Raw genomic sequence first — 22,050 nt, 5'->3', positions numbered from 1 at the left:
TTCCCCTGGGAAGAAATGACTTGGATCCTTTTGGAACAAACATCAAGCGATCCTTTTATCCACACAGTTCCCTAAGTCTTTGCTCAATTTTGCCCCAATCTGTCCCACATTTTTGGAACCTAGTCAGACTGCTGACAGCATAAAACACATAGGAGTTCACATAGACTTTCCTTACTTCCCATAAGCTATGTGAAGACAGCAGTACAATTCATATATCTTGATGCTTCCCAAAATCTGACAACCTCAAATGTTACAGCAGTTGGCTAAAGCTTGAGCTCTGCAATGTAAAGAGGGAATCATTCTGAACAATTTGCTTCCTGTAAAATATCATCCACTATGATGATCTCTCCTGCCATGTTTTAAGTCTGTCTGCACCCAAAGAATCCTTTTTGATTCATTCAGTGTTTCTTGATCCCCAAAGATCACTCCAAAGAAAAAAAATAGCATGAGCAAACAGAAGGTCACAAACACATGCAACCTGTACCTAAAACTGACCAGTCCAAAGGAGAAAGCAGTTGTTCATCATTTCTGAAATCTCTCACCATCTGTTCTCTAAAGCTTTATGATAATTATATTCTGTACATGTCTAAACAAGGCCAGCTTTGTAGCTGACTCATAATCCCACTCTCAGAAATTGCTTCATTTATATTAGGAAAGTAGTATTCCTAAAAATGGGGGTAGATCCCTTTCTGTTTTAAATTGCTACATCTAACATCTGGAACATGCCCATCCTTGTTTATGGAGCTCTATATGATCGAACCCAAGTCCTGATGAATGCAGTTTAATGCCTGCAGTGTCCCACGACTGCACTGGTAGAAACATTTACATTCCCATTTTTAAGATAGCTGAAGCTTGACTGAAACAGACTCCAAAACAATCATTTTGGTATGAACGAAGCAATATTTTTTCTCTTTTTTAAATTCTCAGTGACACAAAGCTAAAATGCCTTCCAGTGCCAGTTACATTTTGCTTAGGGGTTAGTCAAAAATGAGGTAATCTCTTTAAAATGTCTAACAGCTAGTGATGGAGGCCTCATCCAGGAGGCTCTGAACACCTGCAGTTCAGCTTTGCCCTAGAGAGCTGACCATCTCTGTATTGAAATATTTACTGAGCCACCAGTTGGCAAAACACATCTCTCTGCCTTGCCCATTTCCTTGGATTTCCTCAGTTCTTCTGCTGTCCTTGTGGTGTTGACAATCTAACCTGTTACAATAATGGCAGCCCTATAAACTAATGAATGCAATTGATAAATTATCTCAGAGAGTGCTTGCTATGCTCAGCATAACGCTTGACTGTTCTTCTTAGCTTGTCCACAATGCTGTTTTGTTTAGCTAGTCTGTAAAATAATGCCTGTTGTGTTGTCTTTAGCAGCACTCCATGCCATCTGTATTTGCATGGGGGCACAGGGGACTGGCTTTGAATAAAGCAAAGTCAAAAGCCTGGGACTTTTCCACAGAACTATTCCCCTGCTCAACTTTCCAGGGAATTAGCACAGCTCAATATCTTGCAGCACTGTATCCTAAAATAGCCTTCATGCCTCACTGCAGTTCATTGGGTGATTAAACATATATGCAGAGACTCTGTTCCTGTATGTGTCAGTGAAACCGGTTTTAGACCATTTCTCAGGGTTTGAATGCCATAGAAACACAGTTAAAAAGCATTTTCTGCATTATTATTAACAAAATCCCTTAGCATGCCAGTCTCATAGTACAAAATTCACTTAAATACTCTATTGAATACACTGTAGTTGATTCATGGATGTAAATACCCCTAAGCTGTTATCAGAAATATTAACATAGGCATTAAGAGCTGTAGTGTTGGGACCTCTTGGTACATCAAACATTGCATTTTAACAGGAGGGGGGGGAGGGGGGTTGAGCAAGGAATAATAGCATGACTATCATGAAACTGGGGGAGGGAATCAAGGGGATCAAGCTTTTAGAGTCTGTCTGCAGTGATACAGTCTTACTGTCTCAAGTTGTCAGACCTGACAGAACTAGCCAAGTGATATTTATTGTGACCAAATAAATAAATAAAAAAATAAAAATAAAAAATGGCTTAATGGCTTTTTTAATAAGAAGTATTTATTTTGAAGCTCACTGGTTATTGCCAGACTTTTTGAGCCATAACTACTTTCCAGCCTCCAAATGTTTCAAGTTTCATACCTGTTTTATCAAACCTTGTATCAAGCACCAAGAGAACCATCTTACTCCTCAGCCCTGAAAGGTGGTTCAGTAGAAACAGGAGAAAGCTAATAGCTCTTTTCCTTCCTGGTGGGAATCCCATTTAGATGGGGAGGCCAGTCAGCAGATCCATTTTGAGCATTACTCTCCCAGGAAATGAAAATGTGGAATCTCATACAGCAAAGAGGCTATTACTGCTTCTTAGACTTCACAGCTGGGTCCTGGCTGAGGAGCCTCTGTGGCCTGTAACAGAGCTTTTCTTCATTACCCCTGAGGGCTCTCCCAAAACTTTGTAGACATTCTCCTTTAATTTTAGGATGTTCCTAGTGAGAACCACAAGTAGAGTCCCATTGCAGCTCAGCTCTGCCCCCTTGTGCATACAGCCCTACAGCCTGACCATACCATGGTATGCTAGATCAACATGTTACCTTCAGCACAGAGCTTGCTGACAGCTGAAAACATTTGAATTTTGGTGTCTCCGGCCCTCGGCGTTGCAACAAAATTCAGTTTTACAGCAGAGCAGCAGCTGTGGAAGTGGAGGGGCCCAGCACAGGTCCATATGGCCAGGAACATTTCCGGGGGCTGTGCGTAGGTGGTGATGCCCACACCTCCTCCTGCTCCTAAATGCAGGAAGGGTCTATCTACCCTGCCAGCAGACAGCACTCTGTCGTGTATCAAAGCCATGGGCAGGCAGAGCCCCCCCAGCACTGCTGTCTCTTGCCATGAGGCAGTGTTCCCTACACACAAGGAGAGCTCACCTCCGGCCTGGCAGCGGAGCCCAGGAGGGCAGCCCTGGGGCAGCGACACGCTGCGATGCTCTCTGCGTGTTGCTCCCCACGTTGCTCGTGACTGAAGCCAGCTCTGCTTGTACATTATCAGCCCTGAAGGATGAACACTGTGCTGTGGGAAAAGCTTCTCCTTTAGCAGCTGCACTGAATGAAAATGTAAAGCACATATAATTGGTGGGGGATGGTTTTGTAAGGTCTGGATACAGAGGGGAAATCCTTCCAGCTCCACACCTCCTAGCTCTAATCCCCATACCAGAAGATGAATATGAACCAAGATCCTGAAATCCTCTGCTCTTCTGAAATTGTTATCTGTTCATAATAATAGTTCTTTTTCCTGGAAATGCCCAGGTGTAAATCCAGGTTCACCAGTTTTACATAAAGAGAGTTCCTAAATCCCTCACAAGCAAGGAAAACAGACACAGCTTTTCTTTCACAGGGGTACTAAGAACCCACAGGTATCTCTAGAGAGAAAAAAGAAAACAGAATTTAGATCTCCCACTGCCACATTTGTGAGATAAAGAGTTTCCTTCTTGCTGCCAGAGAACTCAAGCTCAAAATAGTCTCTTCAGTCTCATTTCAGGAGGAGAAAAAAAAAACAAAGAAGAGAAAAAAAAAATGCAAAATTGAGACCTTCTGAGGACAGAGAGCAAAAGAAAAAAATGACAAGTTGAGCAAATTCCCATCCCACAGCGTGTTGATAGCAGTGCCCTTCTCTTGCTATTGTTCTTGCTTAGTTTCTGGACTGTCCAGTATTGCGACTGAAATCCAAGGACATTATCTCAGTCATGCATAATCAAATAAAGCCCTAGCTGCCATGCAGGTTTCACACAGCACTGGTGAGTGCAACACAGAGACATTCGACCCTGTAAAGTGCACTGCGTTCTGCAGCATTTATTATTTCAGTCTTGGCAAATCATGGACATTGTACAGGGCTCATACTCCATGCTGGTTAGTAACCTGGGCTGGTCGAGAAGGTCAGAGGACTCTCCCCTGCTGGCAAGGCAGAACTAGGTCTTGAAAGGCTGGCTTTTAGCCAGAAGGTAGAGCTGCTGAACCCAAATGTCTTCTCATTACCCAGACTTCTCACATTCTTCCTTATTTCCCAGCACATGAGATATCATAAGGTGATGAAAAGAGGAGCTCACAGGACAACAGCAAGATTGCAGTAATAAGCTGTAGGTGGTCCAATTGTCTTCAAGACGCTTGTCATTGTAAATGGGGTTTCATTCTGCCCCATTTCAGTGTTGCACTACAGTATATCCAGTACTCGCTGGAGGGCAGCAGATTGGGTCAATCATTGTTATAAAAAAGGATTATGTAAATCAAAGCACAAAGGTGGATTCAACAAAAATAGGCAGAGCAGAATCAAACCAGGGCATGATTTCTCTCTCATAACTTTTCTCCCCTACCCTGCCACCTCCACCTCTGACAAAGTAGAAGGTCTTGGTTAGAGATAATCCTATGGTCCACTTTCCTGTACTGCTGTAGTGATCAGACCATGAGGTAAAGCCAGGTCTGTCCCTAGGCCTGGACTTGAGTCCACTGAGTCGACTGCAGTTCCCCAACTCAAGTAAGAATCACCCAGTTGGCTGGGAGTGACTGCCTTGTCTCAAATGCCTCTACACAGAGAGTGTCCATAACCTAGCCCCACAGTGTATCTCAGCAGAAGGGCATTGCTGGAAAGATGCTAAAGAGGCCTGTGAATCGCTGACACACTGTTTGTGCTTGTTCTTGGGGCAGGCACAAGCAGGGTGCTGTCTGAGGTTCCTTCAGATGAATTGTACAGTGGTCACTATGATCACAGCCAGTGTCTCCATGGGCTGCTAGTAGAGCACAAGTAACTACATTTCCATAAGTGAATTTGTCTGACTAAGCAAAGAGATGCAACAAGAAAATGGTTTCTGGTGCCAACACTGGGACATGGCACCAGAGAACAGAGCTTCAGCATGAACAGAGAGAACTCTCTGTGCTTACAAGCTCACTGGAGTCACTGACTAGATGAGATGGTCCTGTCACTGCAGAAGCTAACACAGTCTTAGAGAAAAATTGGAGGCTCATTGTTGCTTGATGATAGCTGTTAATGGCACTGGAGTGATGCTTCAAGGGGCATTGATCATCATCAGTGGCCAGGAACAAAGCAGGTCACAAGACTCCTGTGACCTGGTGTTAATCCCTGCAGTTAATCCCAGCTGTTATCTATTTAAAGAAAAAGTTGGATATAAAGTGTTGACTGCTGCAGTCATTAGCGTGGAAAAAAAAAAAAAAAAAAAAAAAAGAGAATTTGTTCTCTGGCCTGGAATGGAACATGGGTCAACTTGAAGGGAAATTTGATGGCTCTAAATGTGAATGAAGAGCAAATTTACCAGAATGGTGTCATCTGAGGGCTCTGAGCAGATGGACAACAGCATGTGTTGGAAAATGCTGTTCCTGTAGCGCCAAGAGGAAATGTTCCTCTGACTATTAAAAATAAGTTATCCAGAAATCAGCCAGGAACCTTTAATCTGTACATTTCAGTTTTCCCTGAAGGCCTTCCATGAAGTAAATATTGTATACGCCATTTAATTAGATTCTGAACTGACTCAGTCACTTGTTCTCACAAGTTAACTGCACTGAAGCAAGTAAGTTTACCATGACAGCAGAGAGACTATGCCCAGATGCTTGCAGGATTAGTTCTGCAGACTCTCCAGCTCAGGAAGCAGGACTTCAAACTGCCTGTAGAAAATAAAGTTTAATAAAATACTGTGACTATGCACAGACACACCAGCATTTGCACATGTACCCTGAAGCTGGTTTTGCAACTGGGATGCACAAGGAAACAGAATAACTTGGCAAGTGAGCGTGACTGCATTGCAGTGACCAGATGTGATTTAATTGTTCGCAATGTCACGCAGGTCAGCCCTGAAGTGATGTTGATTGGAGATGTGTAGACAACTGTTAAACTGCTTCTTAGCCCAAGACAACTTAATCATATTTCCATATTCTCTCTCTCCGTCCGAAGACAAAGAATTATTTACAACAACAATCATTAAGCAGTCCTCATATTCTGGCCCACATCAGTGCATTTATTGTGAGCATGTCAATAAAAAAAGCAGGGGAAAGCTTCAGTACCATCATAACCTGTCTTCTGAAAAATATTTATTTATTTATTTATTTATTTAAATAAGCAGGCCTAAACCAGAAATACTGCTGAGTTTCATTTCAGTCACAACATCGTTTCTCCAAATGGTGAAGTTTTTTATTCTTCAGTGGCTTGTTTCCGCTTTTTGATGATCAGACTGACAAAACTGGTTATCTGTGTAGCTCCATCATTTCATTGATGATTTCAGATCAGACTTAAGCTTAACTTCAACCTCATATGTCTCATCTTAGCTTAGTAAACACATTAGCTTAGTAAACAGCTTGCTTTTCTTGAATTCTTAATTAAAATTTGAAAATGCACTTTAGATTCCAAAAGGGCTTTTCAATCATATTTTAATTTTTAGGGCTCAAAAAGATACTTACAGAGTATACTAAAATCAGTGTTAATTACAATGACTCCTTGTAATCAAGGTCCCACCCATTTTCAGATGCATATCATAATGTCACTGATCTCACCTGAAAATGAACACAGGGCTAACAGCTTCAGTAAATAGAAGGTTGATAGCCAGTGTTATCTGTTACACTGTTCACACCCCCAAATTAATTAGCTGCCACAATTTTATGGAATCATGATTTGCCCTTGCACTTTTTTTTTTTTCCTCTATGCCTACGCATTTGACTATGCACCACTGCATAGTCACTGCATATTATTTCACCACTGATAATTCTGGAACAATTTAAAATATGCTCTGCTATTTTAACATCCTTTAAGGTCAAGCTTGTCTATTTCATGACCACACATTATTTCTCCTCCTTTATTCTGTATAGAAATCTTTTGATGTAAACAGTGAGAAACCCAGTAAAGCATAATCAATAAACATGTTTCCACAGAAAGGTCTACATTTTTCCTCTTTTTTCTTTTCATTCACAGAGTTCTAAAATAAATCATGTTGATCCAAAAATTCAATCCAACGTATATATTAATACACTGGACAAAGAAGGTAGGTGGATAATGCTTTTGTTCAGTTCTTCAAATACTAAAAACACTAGCTATGATCTTTGTGAATTCATGTGTTGTCAATATGCTGATGCTACGGATATGGTGCTTGTAGATGAACCCTGAACTGGTGTTGAATTAGCCAGCTGAAGATGCTTGTGGCCTTATAGAGGGCAATTTGCCCTCTTCTCAAAGGCCTCAGTACAGACAAAACTTCACATAGAGACTCCGTCCTTAAAGCAGCCACTATAAGTCACGGTAACAAAGGGAACGAGATTCAAGTTTCAGATACCAAGGATATCCAAAGGTGATCAAGGATAAAAGGTCTGATTTGTAGGTGCTTTTAAATTGCCTTCAGGCCTAAAAGAAGGGGTGGGCCCTGCCCAGCAGGCTTGCTCTTCTTTTGCAGCAGTTATTTTTAGAGAGTATGTAGACTTACAGACCACATGTTGAAACTCACTGGACTGAGGAGTAGACCCTCCATCTGAATTTCAGCGGAGTCCAAACAGAATCTTTCAGCAAACCTTGATCCTGTTATCCCTGTTGTCAACTGGAATTGAGTCTTAAACAAAAACTGAAAAAGAAAAAAAGGAAAAAAAAAGAGGTAAAGAAGTATTTTTAAAGGCCAGATTAATTCTGATGTTTGGGAAAACAGCCACTGTGTAATCTACAAAATGTAATCCATTACATGATATTAGAATGTACACATGAACAATGCTTATAATTCTCAGAAAGCACTAAATTACACTTCGTATGGGAAACTTACGCAGTTCTTTGCCCGATAAACAAACGGCTGTTAAACTATTAGATGTCTCATATAGCAAGTTCTGCCATGGAAACTGCATGGAAATAACTGATGGGTTTTAAAAAAGGAAGGATTCTTTCCCCCATAGAGGCAAAATGCCACTCAAAAGCAAATTTGAATGATGAAAAAATCCTCAGTCTCTTGAGAATTCACAGTCCATATTACAACACTACTTGAATCTGCTTTTAGTTGTACTGAAGTGCAAGGTACAAGTGAAACCACTGGTCAGCACAAAAAAAAAGAGAAAAGGCTATTGCTATTGCAATTGCATTTGTGTGTTGTGACTCAGTCCTAAGGTGATTTTGAAATGATTTTGAAACCTTGCTGTACCTGGGATCTTCACTGAAATAACACGGAGTTTCATGCAATATGCAAATATAAACAAACTGTGCTTGACAGGGGAACGCCTGATACAGCTGATCATCCTGCAAATAGACTGCAGCATTCCCCAGTGCTGTCAAGTTGACACGAGAGATGGAATATCATATTGCTTTAAGAAAAAGGGGCATAAGAAGGATAAAACTATATTATATATTAAAAACAATCCGTTTTGTAGCCTCTGGTGAAATAAAGCAGCTGCCAAACAAACTTTCCAATGTAAACTTGGAAAGATCTGAAGAGTCCTGAAAAAAGCTGAAATTTCATGGGAGAAGTAGGTAGGAACCCACTTGCAAGTATCTAAGGTGAAATTCAGTCATGACAAGACATTTAGTCCAGTGACTAACATCTACAACTTGGCTAAAAGGCATAATACAGTGCTGTAGAACCCAAACAGATTTAACTATGCCAGTGCAGTATGGCCTCTTGCCACAAACCTCTGTAGCCACCAGAAAGCAGGGATTCTACCTGTCAGAGGTGGCTCTGGCATTGAAGCAAATAGCTGCATTTACTGCAGTATTCCAGTCATGAAGCAGCACCTTAGTTCCAGGGAGTTAATTATCCCATGCAAAGCTTAGGACTGGTGGAGATGTGCTACTCAGGCAGCCAGCGAGCCTATTTGGAGCTGTGCCTTTTTTCTTTTCTTTTCTTTTCTTTTCTTTTCTTTTCTTTTCTTTTCTTTTCCTTTCCTTTCCTTTCCTTTCCTTTTCTTTTCTTTTTTTTTTTTTTTTTTTCCCACGTTCCATTGCACCGTGATGTGTAGAAATAATCTTCTGGCCCTTGCAACACCAACTCACGAAGGAAGCCAAAAGGTCATAAAAGTCCTGAGAGTAATAGATCACTATCATTATCTCATCTAACCTCCTGAATACCTCAGCCATTCTACTTTTCTTTAGAAGTTAGATCAAAGCAAGCCTTTCAGAAAGACATCTAATTTTGTTCAGATTACAAGCAACAGTGAGTAATTGGTCCCTATGTTATCCTTACTGCCAGAATAGTACATCTTATTCAAGGTTGAATTTGTTAAACTTCCAGCCATGGGGCCACCTTATGTCATAAGACAATAAATTTTAAAGCTATAAATCCCTCCACCATTACGCCTCTTCCATATACATTGGCCTACCTACACACAGTGATTTAGTTCCTTCTTACCCTTTCCTTCGCTAAGCTTGGACTGAGTTCCTTACATCTCATGTCAAAGCTGATTTCCCACCTTGAAAGACAAACACCAGGTCTGGACACAGCATTCCAGTAAGGTGCTTTCTCAGAGCTCATTTCCCTAGTTCTATGTGCCACTCCTTTTTCTATACATTCAAGGATCACACAAGTCCTCTAGGCAACATCACACCAAGAATGTACGTTGAGACTGCTACGTGAGAACACCCCTCTCCAAGACGCTCTCCAGTCCTACCAGTATCCATTCTTCATCACTTGCTCGCAGCGGCATTAAAACACACTACTTTGGGAATGTAATAAATCAGTACAGTTATTCAGATAATTCTTACCAGCGATTTGGACACTTGATTACAAAATCATTCAATAACCGTCCCTTGGGGTGTTCAAAGAAAGGTTGGACGTGGTGCTTAGGGACATGGTTTAGTGGGTGACATTGGTAGTAGAGTGATGGTTGGACCAGATGATCTTGAAGGTGTTTTCCAAACTTAATTTTACTATGATTCTAATAATTTTGGTTGAAAAGGACTTGAAGTACATCCAGTCCGACCTCTTGCTCAAATCAGGGCTAACTTTGCAGAAAAAGAAGGTTGTCCAGGTCTTTGCACAATCAGGTTGGAAAATCTTGAAGGACAGAGATTCCTTCTTTCAAGGACAACTTCTTTTAATATTTACTCACTTTCATGATGATCCTTTTTTAAAAAACAAAACAAAACTTGTGTCATCTAAAAGCATAGCGACCAAAGCCTCTATATCTACATTTTAGATCTTTGAATGAAATATTAAATTGACAGTCTGCAAGCATCCTATTAGAAATGGTCATTTGCTGGCATCTGACTGCTGACTACATGTTGAAAATCTGGCACTAAGCCAGTCTGCAATCCATACGACATAGTTTCTGTTAATTCAGTCTAGTTTTGTTGGTTCAGTAAACATCACGTTACTGAATTAAAAGGTCCAGGGTGGCCCAAGGAATCAGCAAGCAGGCTGGAAGGCAGACACGTTGCTTCTTCCTAAAACAATCCACCTTCTAATAAAGTGGTGCCACTTCTCTTTGCTAACTTGTGCTGTTAGAGTCCACTGTTTCTACTGGGAATTGCCACTGGAAAGCAAGAGCCATTTCACAGACCCCTGCTTCATTCCACCTCCCCTTCTGCAGCAGAAGAATTCTGCTGGACAATTTCTGAAATTTTCCCAGTTCAGTTGCTTAAAGTATTCTTCGGCTAATTCTTTAATGTCCTTGAGCATTAGCTGTGCAGCTATGCTGATTAGGAAATGTTTAATTTCAGCAAACGCTGCTTCTCATCTTCCTTGAGTGCAGATAATACTCACATTCAAGTCTCTCCTCCAAGTGCCAATTAGCCCCTGTGGCAGAGCACATGAAATCTGACCAGCGGTAGATAAAAAAGGATAAAGTCAGAATAAGCTTATTGCTTTCCACAGGCACCCAGCTCAAGCCCAAACATTGCATTTTCTAAAGTTGGATATTTCTGAGAAGCTATATATTTGGCATTAACATTACATAGATATTAATAGAAAAGTTATTGTCATAACTGCACTTTGCTTCAAGATGTCGGTTTGCAATATGGCAGTTTAAAAGAGCAAGCCTGAGGCTTACGAAGTCCTATATGAAAAACAACCCGATTGGCTCATTAACTAGGCGCCACGCTTTTCCTATTATTTAAACATACTTTAATATCTGTAGTAGATTTTTTAAAGTGTCATAATAGTTTGAGAGTTGTCACATTAGGTTGTTATAGCTCCAAATGCGTACTTCTTCCCTGATCAGGACTGAATCCAATATACAGTAATGTAATACTTTAGAGGCGCTGTTACGCTTTATGTCAATCCAGCTGCTCTGCAAGTACATAAAATCTGCATAATAAAAATCCTTACGTTAATTTCAGTTTTAAAAACTGACTGCTCGCCAGGAACTGATTTCTCAACTTCAGCGTTTTAGCCAAATGAAACATTTTCTTGTCAAGATATCTGAATGGTCTACTGTTTATTGTTTACTAATTAGAGAAATTTGTGCTGATTTGAGTTCATCAGAAGTGGGTGGCTTGTATTTATTATTTAAGCTTTAGTTTTAAAACCGCTGAATGCATTTTTAATCTCTTCTCAAAACTTTTAATGACAGAATTTCCACAGCTTCCCTAATGATCCATACCAGTGTTTAAATAGCCTTGCAGGTTAAGGCTTTTACTGAGGTGCAGCCTGCTGCTGCTGTACTTTCTTGCCCTGTTTTGCCAGCCCTCCAATGGGTATGCGGAAGGAAGAAAGCACCATGCTGCCCCTTGGAGTAACATTCCCCCAGTTCCAGCTCTTCTTGGGCAAACACAGAAATGCCGGTACTGCCCAGGGCACCAGTCGGAGAAGGCACAGCTTTCACCCAGCCATTTCTCTGCACTGCCATCCACATAGGGGATGGCGGCATCCACCGCAGCATCCTGCCAGGCCACGTCCCCCCCCTCTTTCCTGACAGGCAGCCGGGCTCCTCGCCCCCAGCCCCAAGCGAGACCGGCCGGGCCCGTCCTGCCCACCCCGTGGCGCTGCGGAGCTGCCCGGCCCCGGCCCCGTCCTCGCCCCGCTCCCTCCCTCCCTCCGCTGCGGCACCCCCGGGCGGCGGGGCCAGAGCCGGCCCGCCCCTCCGCCGCCCCCGGCCCGCAGGGCCCCGGCACTAAGCCTCGAGGCGAGCCCGGCGCAGCGGCAGCCCCCCGGCAGCCCCGGGCCCGGCGGCGCAGCCATGCCGGCAGCCCGCGCCGGGCCCCGCCGGGCCGCCCTGCGCCCGCTGCATCGCGGCGCCCCGGCTGCAGCCAGCCGCGCTCCCCTGGGCACCCTGTCCGCCTCCTCCTCCTCTTCCTCCTCCTCCTCCACCTCCTCCTCCTCCTCCCACGGAGCCACCCTCCTCCTCCGCCCCCTCTCCCTGCCAGCCTCCTCCCCGCCCTTCCCCGCGCCCCACGCCGCTGCCGGAGCCGCGCGTCACTCGGGCTCCAGCCCCGCCGCAGACATGGCGACGCTGGCCGCCGTGCAGCCGCTCACGCTGGACAGAGGTAAGCGCGGCTCGGCTCGGCTCGGCTCGGCCCCGCGGCGGGCGGGAGGAGAGGGGCTGCGAGGCGGACGAGAAAACTTTGTCCGTGGGCGGCGAGCGGCTGACCGGCCACCGGCAGCGCTGGCAGCCCCCGGGATGGGGCTCCGCGGCCGTGCCGCCGCCGCCTCCGCCCGGCTCGCCCCCGCCGCCTGGCCCCGAGCCCGGCCTGGTTGCTGCGGGAGGTGGCTCCCCGTGCCGAGGTGCTGCCTGGCGGAGCCCTGTCACCCCGCCGGGTGCTTTGAGTTGGTGTCGGCAGCCTCGCCGAGGGGGTGCCGGAGTCTCGAAGTTGGGTTTAAATTCGGCTTTCGCCTGCGGGATGTAAAAATGGGACCTCTCCGTCGCAGCGCGTTTGTGCCCCTAGCAAGGCTCAGCCGCTGCGTTGCTGTGGGTTGCCGGGGAGAATAACTTACCTGATGTCTGAGTTGCCTTGCTTCTTGGGCTCCGTGAGCTAAAGAGGTCAAACAGTTCCCAAACCAGCATTTTGAGTTGCTGATGTATTTTTCTTCCTGACTTGCATCGAGGAGCTCTGAGAGGCTACCAGCACGTGCAGATAGATCTTCTACCCTTGAACGCATGATTTAGGCAGTATTTTTTTTTTTTTTTTAAACATGTTCATTCTAGGGGTTAAGATGTGCTTTCAAAGCAAGATGTGCTTTCAAATTGCCTCCTGTAAATCTTGTGCAAAAGAAACCTGAGGAGCACAGTTTCAAAATGATAAAGGTGATGTGGGCAGCTTTCCCGGAACTCAACTGCGAGCAAAACAGCCCACAAAATATCATAGAATCACAGAATATCCTGAGCTGGAAGGGACCCACGAGGATCAACTTAGTCCAACCTCTGGCTCCACACAGGACCACCCAAAAATCAGACCCAATGTCCAAGAGCATTGTCCAAATGCTTCTTAGACTCCAGCAGGCTCAGTGCCGTAACCACTTCCCTGGTGAGCCTGTCCCACTGCCCAACCACCCTTTTGGTGAACAGCCTTTTCCTAACATCCAAAGTACTCTAAATACAGTTTGCTAGATGGCTTAAATTCAAGCATCAATAGAAAAGGAGAATCTAAACTTATTCTTACTGAAATAACAGTGCTAGCATGCACTTTAAATTAAACTGCTCAGAAATCCACTGTGTAATCTACAGTTTCACCCTAATACTGTTTTCAGTAAGCAGGACAAATCTATTTCCTGGCAAAGGGCTGAACAGATGGCAATCCATTAGCAAACCTGGCTTTTCTGAGGCAAGTATTACTATTTCAGAATTACACATTCCTCTTCATCACGAAAACACCGCTTTAAAAAATCCCCAGTACATAAAAAATACAAATTAGTCCCAATTTAAATATAATATATATCTGTTGTCTGCTGTGTCCTGGATATGCCTAACCATTTGGCAGGGGTGCCAATGTTATGGTTGCCCTGGTCGTCAGCCAGGGCTGACAGTAGTGCGAGGGAGATGCATCACGGAACGATAGGATGCGACGTGCAAAAGGAAAATACAGGCAAGGAGAAATAGATTTGAATACTGCACCTGGCCTGAGAAGGCTGTTTCGTCAGTGAGGTGTACTTCATCACCCGTAACAGGTTCCTGCTACGTCAACTGGAGTGGGTGGGCTGACACTCCAGAAGCAACTCCAACCGTAGTGCTTCCAGATACTTCCTCTGTAGTCTTTCTCTCTCAGCCGCGGAAGAAGGAAAGTGCTATGTAGTGAGATTTTGCACATTTCTATTGCTTTTATTAAAGCAGACATGGCTATGTTTACTGTCACTGTGCTTTGCGCAGCTCTGCTGTGATCTAGGCATAGCCCAGGAGAGTCTTGTAGACTTGTAACCACTTTGCCGTGTCCCACAGAGAGCGCAGCGCAATGGAAAAATAAAGAGCACTCCATGAGCGGCAGCACTAATAACCTTGCATTGCACAGCCTTGAATGGCTGCTTGATCTCTGGTCAGGGAGCGTTTGCGTTTCCTCCTGCTAAGGGGCACAGAAATGATGAAACACCGTATGGATGCATACATCTGAAATTCAAGTTACGCCCTGACATAGTCTGCTCCTGGACAAAACATATACTGTGTTCCAGTATGGCGATGGAGCTTTCCTAAAGCCTGACACAAACGGAATTCAAAATCTGTATGGTAAAATGAATTACCATTTAAAGGTGAAGGGCATGTTGTGTGTGAATGATTGAAAGCCAATTACATTCTGGAAGATTACTTCAGTCCAAAGCACAGGAATTAATTTCCTTAATTCCTGTCATCATGTGCCTTTCTACCTGCACAAATGTGTGCAAGTTCCATTAGGGCTTTTTAATATGTGGAACAAGTTCGCAAAATAATGGAAATTTTAATCACTTACAATTTAATCTCCAAGGCTTTTGCCTGACCTTTGCGTGGTGCTCTGCTGGGAGGAGGGGAAGGAATCAGCAACTGCTGCAGGGTGGAAACGTAGAGCGGTGGAGCTACACGTGGGGGCCGCTGCGGGCACGCGGGCCCAGTGGTTGAGAGCTTTGTGAGGGGGAAGAGACTTCTGCCAGGCATCTTCTAACAGCCATGTAAGTCTCTTACTTAAGAATTAAAAATTGCACCCTTTCTGTCTTTTCAGCATATAAGACGTGATATTGGAAGCACGCCGTCGGTAAGGAAGCACCATGTCAGTAATCACCCGTGCCCATCAGAACTCACTGTGAGAATATTTTAGGCCGATTCAGGGATGATGTTAGAAACTTTGAAAGCTTTACTTGGTTCTGTGTTGAGATGAACAGCTACAGTGCTGTGTTTCATAAAATGACAAACAAAAAGAGTAAGGTCGGGATTTTTTTTCATTTTATGTTCAAGGCTATGGATTTTAAATTATGCTCCCAATTTGCCTCCATTTAAAAAAACAAAAAAGGCAGTCCAAACCAAAAGGGAAATGCTTAAAAATGCCCATACTAATTTTTATTTTTATTTTTTAACTGTGTTCCACTTGTCGCACCTTGCGCCTCGTTGTTCTCTGTGTCGGGCCAGCAGCACTGCCTGTGCCTCTCCTTGCAATGCCCGTCGTGCTGCACAGCTATGGGAAACTTATCGTGGGTGTGAAGCACGCGAAGGGTGCATTGGCACAGTCCGACGGAAGCATTTTTTGCAAATGCCACCGTGCTCCCAGATACACGTTGGGAGGAATAGGTTTCTGTGCTTCCCTTGGCGCTTGTTTTAGGAGTGGCCCTATGAAGGCATGCAGTTTGTAGCAGGCATTGTGCTAGTGAAGCTTAGCGGATGTTCTATCTGAACTTTTTTGTTTTGCTACAAGTCTGGCAAATTTTTCATAAAGCTTGTTTTATATAAAATTTTACCCGGGCTCTTCCTTCCAAGATGAAAATCTGCTCTGACAGGAAAGTGACCATTTATTTACTTGGAGTGATATGAAACTACAGTCTCTCTTTCTCCATAAGACCAAGGAAACAGTAGCTTTAAAAGAGTACTTATTGACTGTTCTTCTTGCTTTTGAAGATATACAATGAGCCTGTGCAAATACCATCTCATGATTAAGAGCATGGAAATATCTTTTCATGTGAAGGGGGACTTTTATTAATAAACCAGGTCCCACTACATTTTTCCTTATATAGCTACCACTCATGCCACTGATGGTTTCACTTCTTCATGTGATTAAGGATGAAAGAAGAAATTTGAATAGTCTGAATATCCAGTGCTGATATTTTAATCCCTGTGAAGTTTCACAACAAGGTCATAGCTATTGGCTGTTGACAACCAAATTTCTCTTGCTTTCAAGTATATCCTAGGCAACTGGAGAGACTTCCTTCTCTTGAGCTGTAACACATAGCTAATCTCTGTTGTCTTTTTAACAATTCAAACATATATTTTTCTGGTGGAGTAGGTGTCCCATAACTTCCAGAAAATCCTTTATAGAACACCGTGTTTAGTGACAATGAATAAGAATTCGAACGGGCTTGGTATTGCCATCAGCTTATGGCAGTGGTAGACGTACTCTATGAAATGTGATTCTGAATGGTGTTTAACCATTAGTATGCAGTGTTGCTTGCTGGAGTGCTCTTCCTTCCTTCCTTCTCTCATCTTGTCATTTCTCATTTCATTCTCAAAACCTACATAAATAGGGATTTTTCCCCATTGGTGCCCATTTATTTGTATATAATAGAAATTGTTTTGAATAGAAGTTTCTGTATATTATCTTTAGAGAAAAATAAGTAGCATACTCTTCAGGAAGAGAAAAACAGAGTCATAAAGTGTGAAATACGCTCCTTGGCAGAGGTGCAACATAAGGCCAAATATCTTTTACGCTGCGGTTAAGCCCTTCAAAACAGTGTTAAGCGGTTATGCTGCTCCCTGCATGGCTTTCAACAAAGCGTTTCTATCTGTCAGAGAGATTTCTTGTCCTGCTTTTCAGCCTAGCATGTTAAAGTAGAAAAATACTTCTGCAAGTGACACACACTTTAAGTCTAATATTACTTTATTTGGTATGCCAGCTGATGACATATAAATAACCAAATTCATTCTTCCAAGGGAAAAAAAAGGGGCCTGTTATGTGTAGGACCAGAAACAATTGACAATTCTGGTGACAGACCAAATTTTTTTTTTTTTTTTTTTTTTTTACATCAGTTTGTCAACATTTATTTGATTTTTTTTTTTTCCAATGTATTTATATGAAGGGATGGTTTAAGGGAAGCAGATTGCGCCAGCGATTGACATTTTATGTATAAGGATGTTTTCTGGAGATCCGAGCAGTTTAAGAGGTTTCTAAGCGAAGTATGCATTTCGGTTGTGTCTCCTGGAGCTCTGTAGCAAGAATAAGAGGAAGTCCCAGCCCGAATGTCATCTTTGATTTCAGTCAGGGATGCAAAAATAGACAGTTTGAAAAGTTAAATGCTGACGTCCAACTTAAACAACTCTGGCAGTAGAAGCCTGAACTGGAAGAGGTGCTAAGGGTTTGCTGCGGCAAGGGGGGCTCTGCCTCACGAGGTGCCTTGGGTTCAGCGGGCCGCACGCTGAGGGACAGGGCTCTGTCCTCGGGCCTGAAGCAGCTCGTGATGATGTGGATGTTGGAACTGAGCGTGGTCGTAGGGGATGGAAATCAATCCAAGTTCATTGCATTATTTGTGTGCACCAGGCACAGCGGCCCTCCGGTGCTGCCTTTCTTCAGAGAGCTGCGCCTTTGTGGCTGGCGCTATGTGGACACGGAAATGTCTTCCAAAAAGTAGTGGCATTCTTAACACTAGGCCACCTCTGTGGGGCGTAGAGGGAGAATATCTTAAATTTCTGATCTTGTTTACTTCAGAAACGTAACTGATCAGAAGCTGTGTTCAAAGTCAGGGAGTTTTTGAGAGACACCTCTGTGAGAGCAGCTGTTCCTACCATTCCTTCTGGTCTGTCAGGCTGAAAAAAAATTTCTGAGATGGTAGCAATGAAATAATCATTGTAACCTACCCAAATTTATTCTGTATAGAACAAAGTGGTAAACTCAACTGATGTGTGTACATTCTGCTTCTTGTTGTCCAGGAGGGGCCTGCTCCTGAAGCTTGGTGAAGTGGATGGAGCCTGTGACAAGCCCCTGGGTGGGTGTGGGATTCACCATTTGCAGCAGGTTGCAAGATGAGAGTGTTAATGATCAGAAAGAACATGGGATGCTGTTTTTTGTGTATAGTAAATGTATACTCTTTGTCTATAGATAATGTTGAAAAGAAAATACTTGTTTTTGTAAATAATATCCCTATGCTGCATAGTACACACTTCCGTTGCATGCTGATGTCCGAGGGACATTTGTGTAACTAATGAAAAAAGGATTAACCTCTTAATGTAATTGTAAGTAAACAATTTGCTTAATTCCATCCTGAAGCTTCAGTTGGACTCCTCTGATGATGTTATCACAGAGATTTTTTTTTTAAAAAAGTGACAAATTACTGAAGTCATCATCTCTGTGCCAAGGGTAATTTGCCCTTTTTGTTCCCTGTTTCAGAGCACATATATTCACATCTCTCCTTAACGTGGATGACAGTCACACACATGCAAAAAAAAAAAAAGTACAAGCTTTAGGTGACTTGTGTCATTCTGATACAAAACAAGGTTCTTGTAGGTAAAGCTATAGAATTTGAAATATGAATTATGTAAAACTATTGATTTTCCTTACTCAGAAGCACAAATAATTAGAAGTTGAGGATTTAAGAGGAAACCAAGGAAAGGCAGGTAGATAGCATTTTGAGAGCACTTAACTGTAAATTTGTAAATCTGCTTTCCATCATGCACAATTAATTTGTTTCACATGATGTATTTTTGACATTTAAAAATAATACTAATGTGCTGGAAACTGCACGTATGTATAAATCCGAGGATTTCCAAAGTTAATCTAAGTCAGTTTAATCTTCTTTTGTGATATTTGCTGGAGAGTTACTCTCTGAATGAGAAACATTTAATGGTTAATTCTCTGTTCAGATAAGATGATTTGATTCAGAAATGCACATTTGCATACTAGCAGCTTTCTTTTAATAATGAGTATTTAGACCACAAGCTCAGGTCCCAGATAAGTTAAATACAGAAGGAGATGTATGTATATATTTTAGAATGTGATTTTCTGAGGTCCAAAACAGAGTGGTTAAATAAACTTCTCAAATGCAGTTCCACTAAATCACCAGGAAATTCTTCTCATAATGAGCACCTTAGTGCTACTTTACTAGTAATAGTTAAAATATTACTTATTAGAACAGTTGATTTCCAGAAGGGATTGGAGAACTACTACAATTTAAAAGATGAAACAATGAAGTATCCATGAATACACAGAGCATCAAAACATTGATTTTAATTGTTTCTGTGTAAACATGGATAATCAAATAAGGAAGAATGTGGCCAAAAATAGACTCTTAATTTATTTCTTCTGAACCTAAATTACATTTTTACTGGTTCTTTTTAATGAGAGCCCAAGTTTAAGCACTACTCCTCCAATTTCACTAACTCCTTAATTTTCTTTTTCAACCATGTTTTCTGAAAATAATAAATCTCATAGACCGTAAGGTATCAGTCCCTCTGGAACCAGTTAAGTATTGGGGAAGAGTGTACTTGAAAAAGCTTAGCTGGATCACTGTGGCCATCAGCAGCAGTTTTAATGCTCAGAAATTTATTTACCATCATCTCTTCACTTTTCAGGAGATTTGGCAGTAGTGTTTCTGTCAAATGCTATTTACTGAATCATCACAGGAATAAAAGGATAATGTATCTGTTCTTTGTTATACAGAGCCAGACCAGAGAAACTTTAAGAGGGCATGATGACTTTAAAATCCATGAAGCACTCTTTGGAAAAAGAGGTGGTTGTATGTTTGGTCCCCTTTGTAGCCTGATAGTCTTGTAATCCGATGGTGGAACTTACGCTCATTTATACAGTGTCTTTTGCTTCCTAACAGTATAGCCATGTCAAAAGATGCCAGGTGTGCTCCTTGTATCTTAGGCAGATAACTTACCTTGTGAAATGAGGCTGCAACCTGAGATGAGTTCCAGTTCCCTGCTCCTGTTCTCAGTGTTGTAGCACACATACAACACCAAACAACGGCACTACAAAGGTGGCCGTGAGCTCTGTTTCTCACAGGGGTTTTCTGTTTCCAAGTTTTGTGTATAACTTGCAGCAGCAATTCAAGATAGTCGGCTTTCTTCTGAGGGCATAACCATCTCAGAGCTGAAAGTTAGCAGTGAGCAGTTGTTGAGATCTACCAGCAGCATATCTGTACCACCTAGATGTACTGCCAAAGGATTTTATTTATACTGCCTTCTGTTGTTGTAGCTTTTCACATACATGTCTTCAAAGAAAGTTTTTTTTTTTTTTCCCTTTTCTGAGAAATGAATAGGATGTAGCCAGCTACCAGAGGGATTCGTTCAGCAAGAAGTAATATCCTTAAATCCACTAAAATTGAAGAGAGAATATTAACTTTCTTCTTGTTACCTGACCCTACAGGGAAAGTTGTGTTAGGCGTGTGTCTTTAATGACTGCATCTCATCCACTGTATTGCACAAATGTCATCTTTTCTCTGTCATCTCAAACCACCTAAGAAAACACACCAAACAACAGAAGATAAAATCATGATGCTCGACTTACGGTGATGATTTGCATTGCCGCTAGGTACAACTGCCAGTAGCCCACAGCCATCTTTCTGGTAATAACAGAAAAAGATTTAAAGTTAAGATTAGCTGGCGAAGTAAGAGCTGAGGAGAGGCAGCAGGAGACTCTGGTAATGACACATGAGCAGGGAGGAGAGTGGGAGCGACTGCATTGGCTCCAATGTGGTGCCTGTTGTGACACAGAATTAGCATCCCGAAGTTAACCTTGCCTCCCTTTGTGAGACACCTCTTGGTGCCTTTTTCCCCTCTTCCTGTCAGCTTCCCTGCCAACAAAATCTCTCAGCTGCAAACTAAAGACAGGCTGCAAGCATCCGTGTGGGTAACGCACGAGGTTGGCCATATGGCCAATGCTTTTGTTTTGCAGTGCTCACGTAGGACACGTAAATACATGCTTTTGCGTAGGGAGGGGAGTGAGAGAATGGAATTCAGCTAGGAGAAAAGTATATGACAGTTAGAAATAGTGTTGTTTTTCATCCTGTTTTTCTTTGCTCACACAAGCCTATTTGTTGTAATTGCTTCTGTTTTCTGCTTCTCTAGGTTAGTCAAACATTAAATTCCTTCACTCATTGTAATGGTTTTCTCTGTATGCTTGCAGACTAAAACACAAAAGCAAGCATTCTATTAAGTTTCTATTAAGGACCCTTCCTTGGGGTATTTTAATGTAGCAGCCTTTTATTTTTTTTTTAATCTGGGATCAGAACCTGTAAAGTGTTCACATTTGCAGTTTCAGCAAGGTGTCCAGTATACTTCTGCCTGCCATTTAAAACAACTCCACTCCAGCATGAGTAGTGGTTCTGCTGAACTGTTCTTGCAAAACCAAGTGATGTGATCAGGAGACCTCTGAGGCTGGCAGAGTTATCAAGGCATCTCTTTACAAGGTATCAATGGCTATGGGAGAGAATATACAGTGTTCTTACTTTCACAAAGTTCATCTTGCAAGAACTTATTTCATTACAGCCAGGTCCTTACCCTACTGAATTTCACAGTTTCTCAGGGATTTGCTTCAGAGGGTTCTTTTTTTTTTTTTTGCCATTATTTCATAGTTTCAGGAAGCCAAGATATAACGCTATTGTACACTTTTGGGTAGGCAAATAACTGCTTTAAACATTGTTACTTTTTTTTTTTTAAAGGAAATATTTATATATTATGCTTCCTGCAGGAAATGAGGGTTTAATTATTTTACTGAATGAATTAATATGTACACATATTCAAAATATATATACAATATGTATTTCCTTGAATACAAAATTATTTTTTTTTCTAAGTCTAACAAACCTTGTTCTTTTTGTGTCATATTCATAGCTAACTGTCCCTAGTCAGAAAAAGCATGAGAATCATGTCTCATCTGTTCTATTCAGCAGTTAGTGGCTAGCTATAAATCATAGTTCTGATCACAAAGAGCAGGCATGATTGAACAATGTAAAATTGAATCCATATACAGAGAAAAAAAAA

At 42.3% G+C, this 22,050-nt stretch overlaps 1 protein-coding gene across 3 annotated transcripts in view; it reads left to right on the top strand.

Annotated features, from left to right (window-relative positions):
* Positions 1-12,082: 12,082 nt before the first annotated feature.
* LIN7A (lin-7 homolog A, crumbs cell polarity complex component) overlaps positions 12,083-22,050 on the top strand; it is a 50,550-nt gene continuing 40,582 nt past the window's right edge. The window contains exon 1 of one of the 3 annotated variants that reach the window (XM_035335053.1): positions 12,083-12,454. In XM_035335053.1, coding sequence (XP_035190944.1) covers positions 12,148-12,454 — 307 coding nt within the window. In that variant the 5' untranslated portion in view covers positions 12,083-12,147. The remainder of the gene's footprint in view (positions 12,455-22,050) is intronic. The other 2 variants (XM_035335035.1, XM_035335043.1) reach the window with 2 other exon arrangements.

Source organism: Oxyura jamaicensis, chromosome 1, assembly GCF_011077185.1.
Source record: "Oxyura jamaicensis isolate SHBP4307 breed ruddy duck chromosome 1, BPBGC_Ojam_1.0, whole genome shotgun sequence".
Taxonomy (NCBI): domain Eukaryota; kingdom Metazoa; phylum Chordata; class Aves; order Anseriformes; family Anatidae; genus Oxyura; species Oxyura jamaicensis.
Note: the sequence above shows the minus strand (reverse complement) of the source record. Positions and strands in the feature narration are given on the sequence as shown.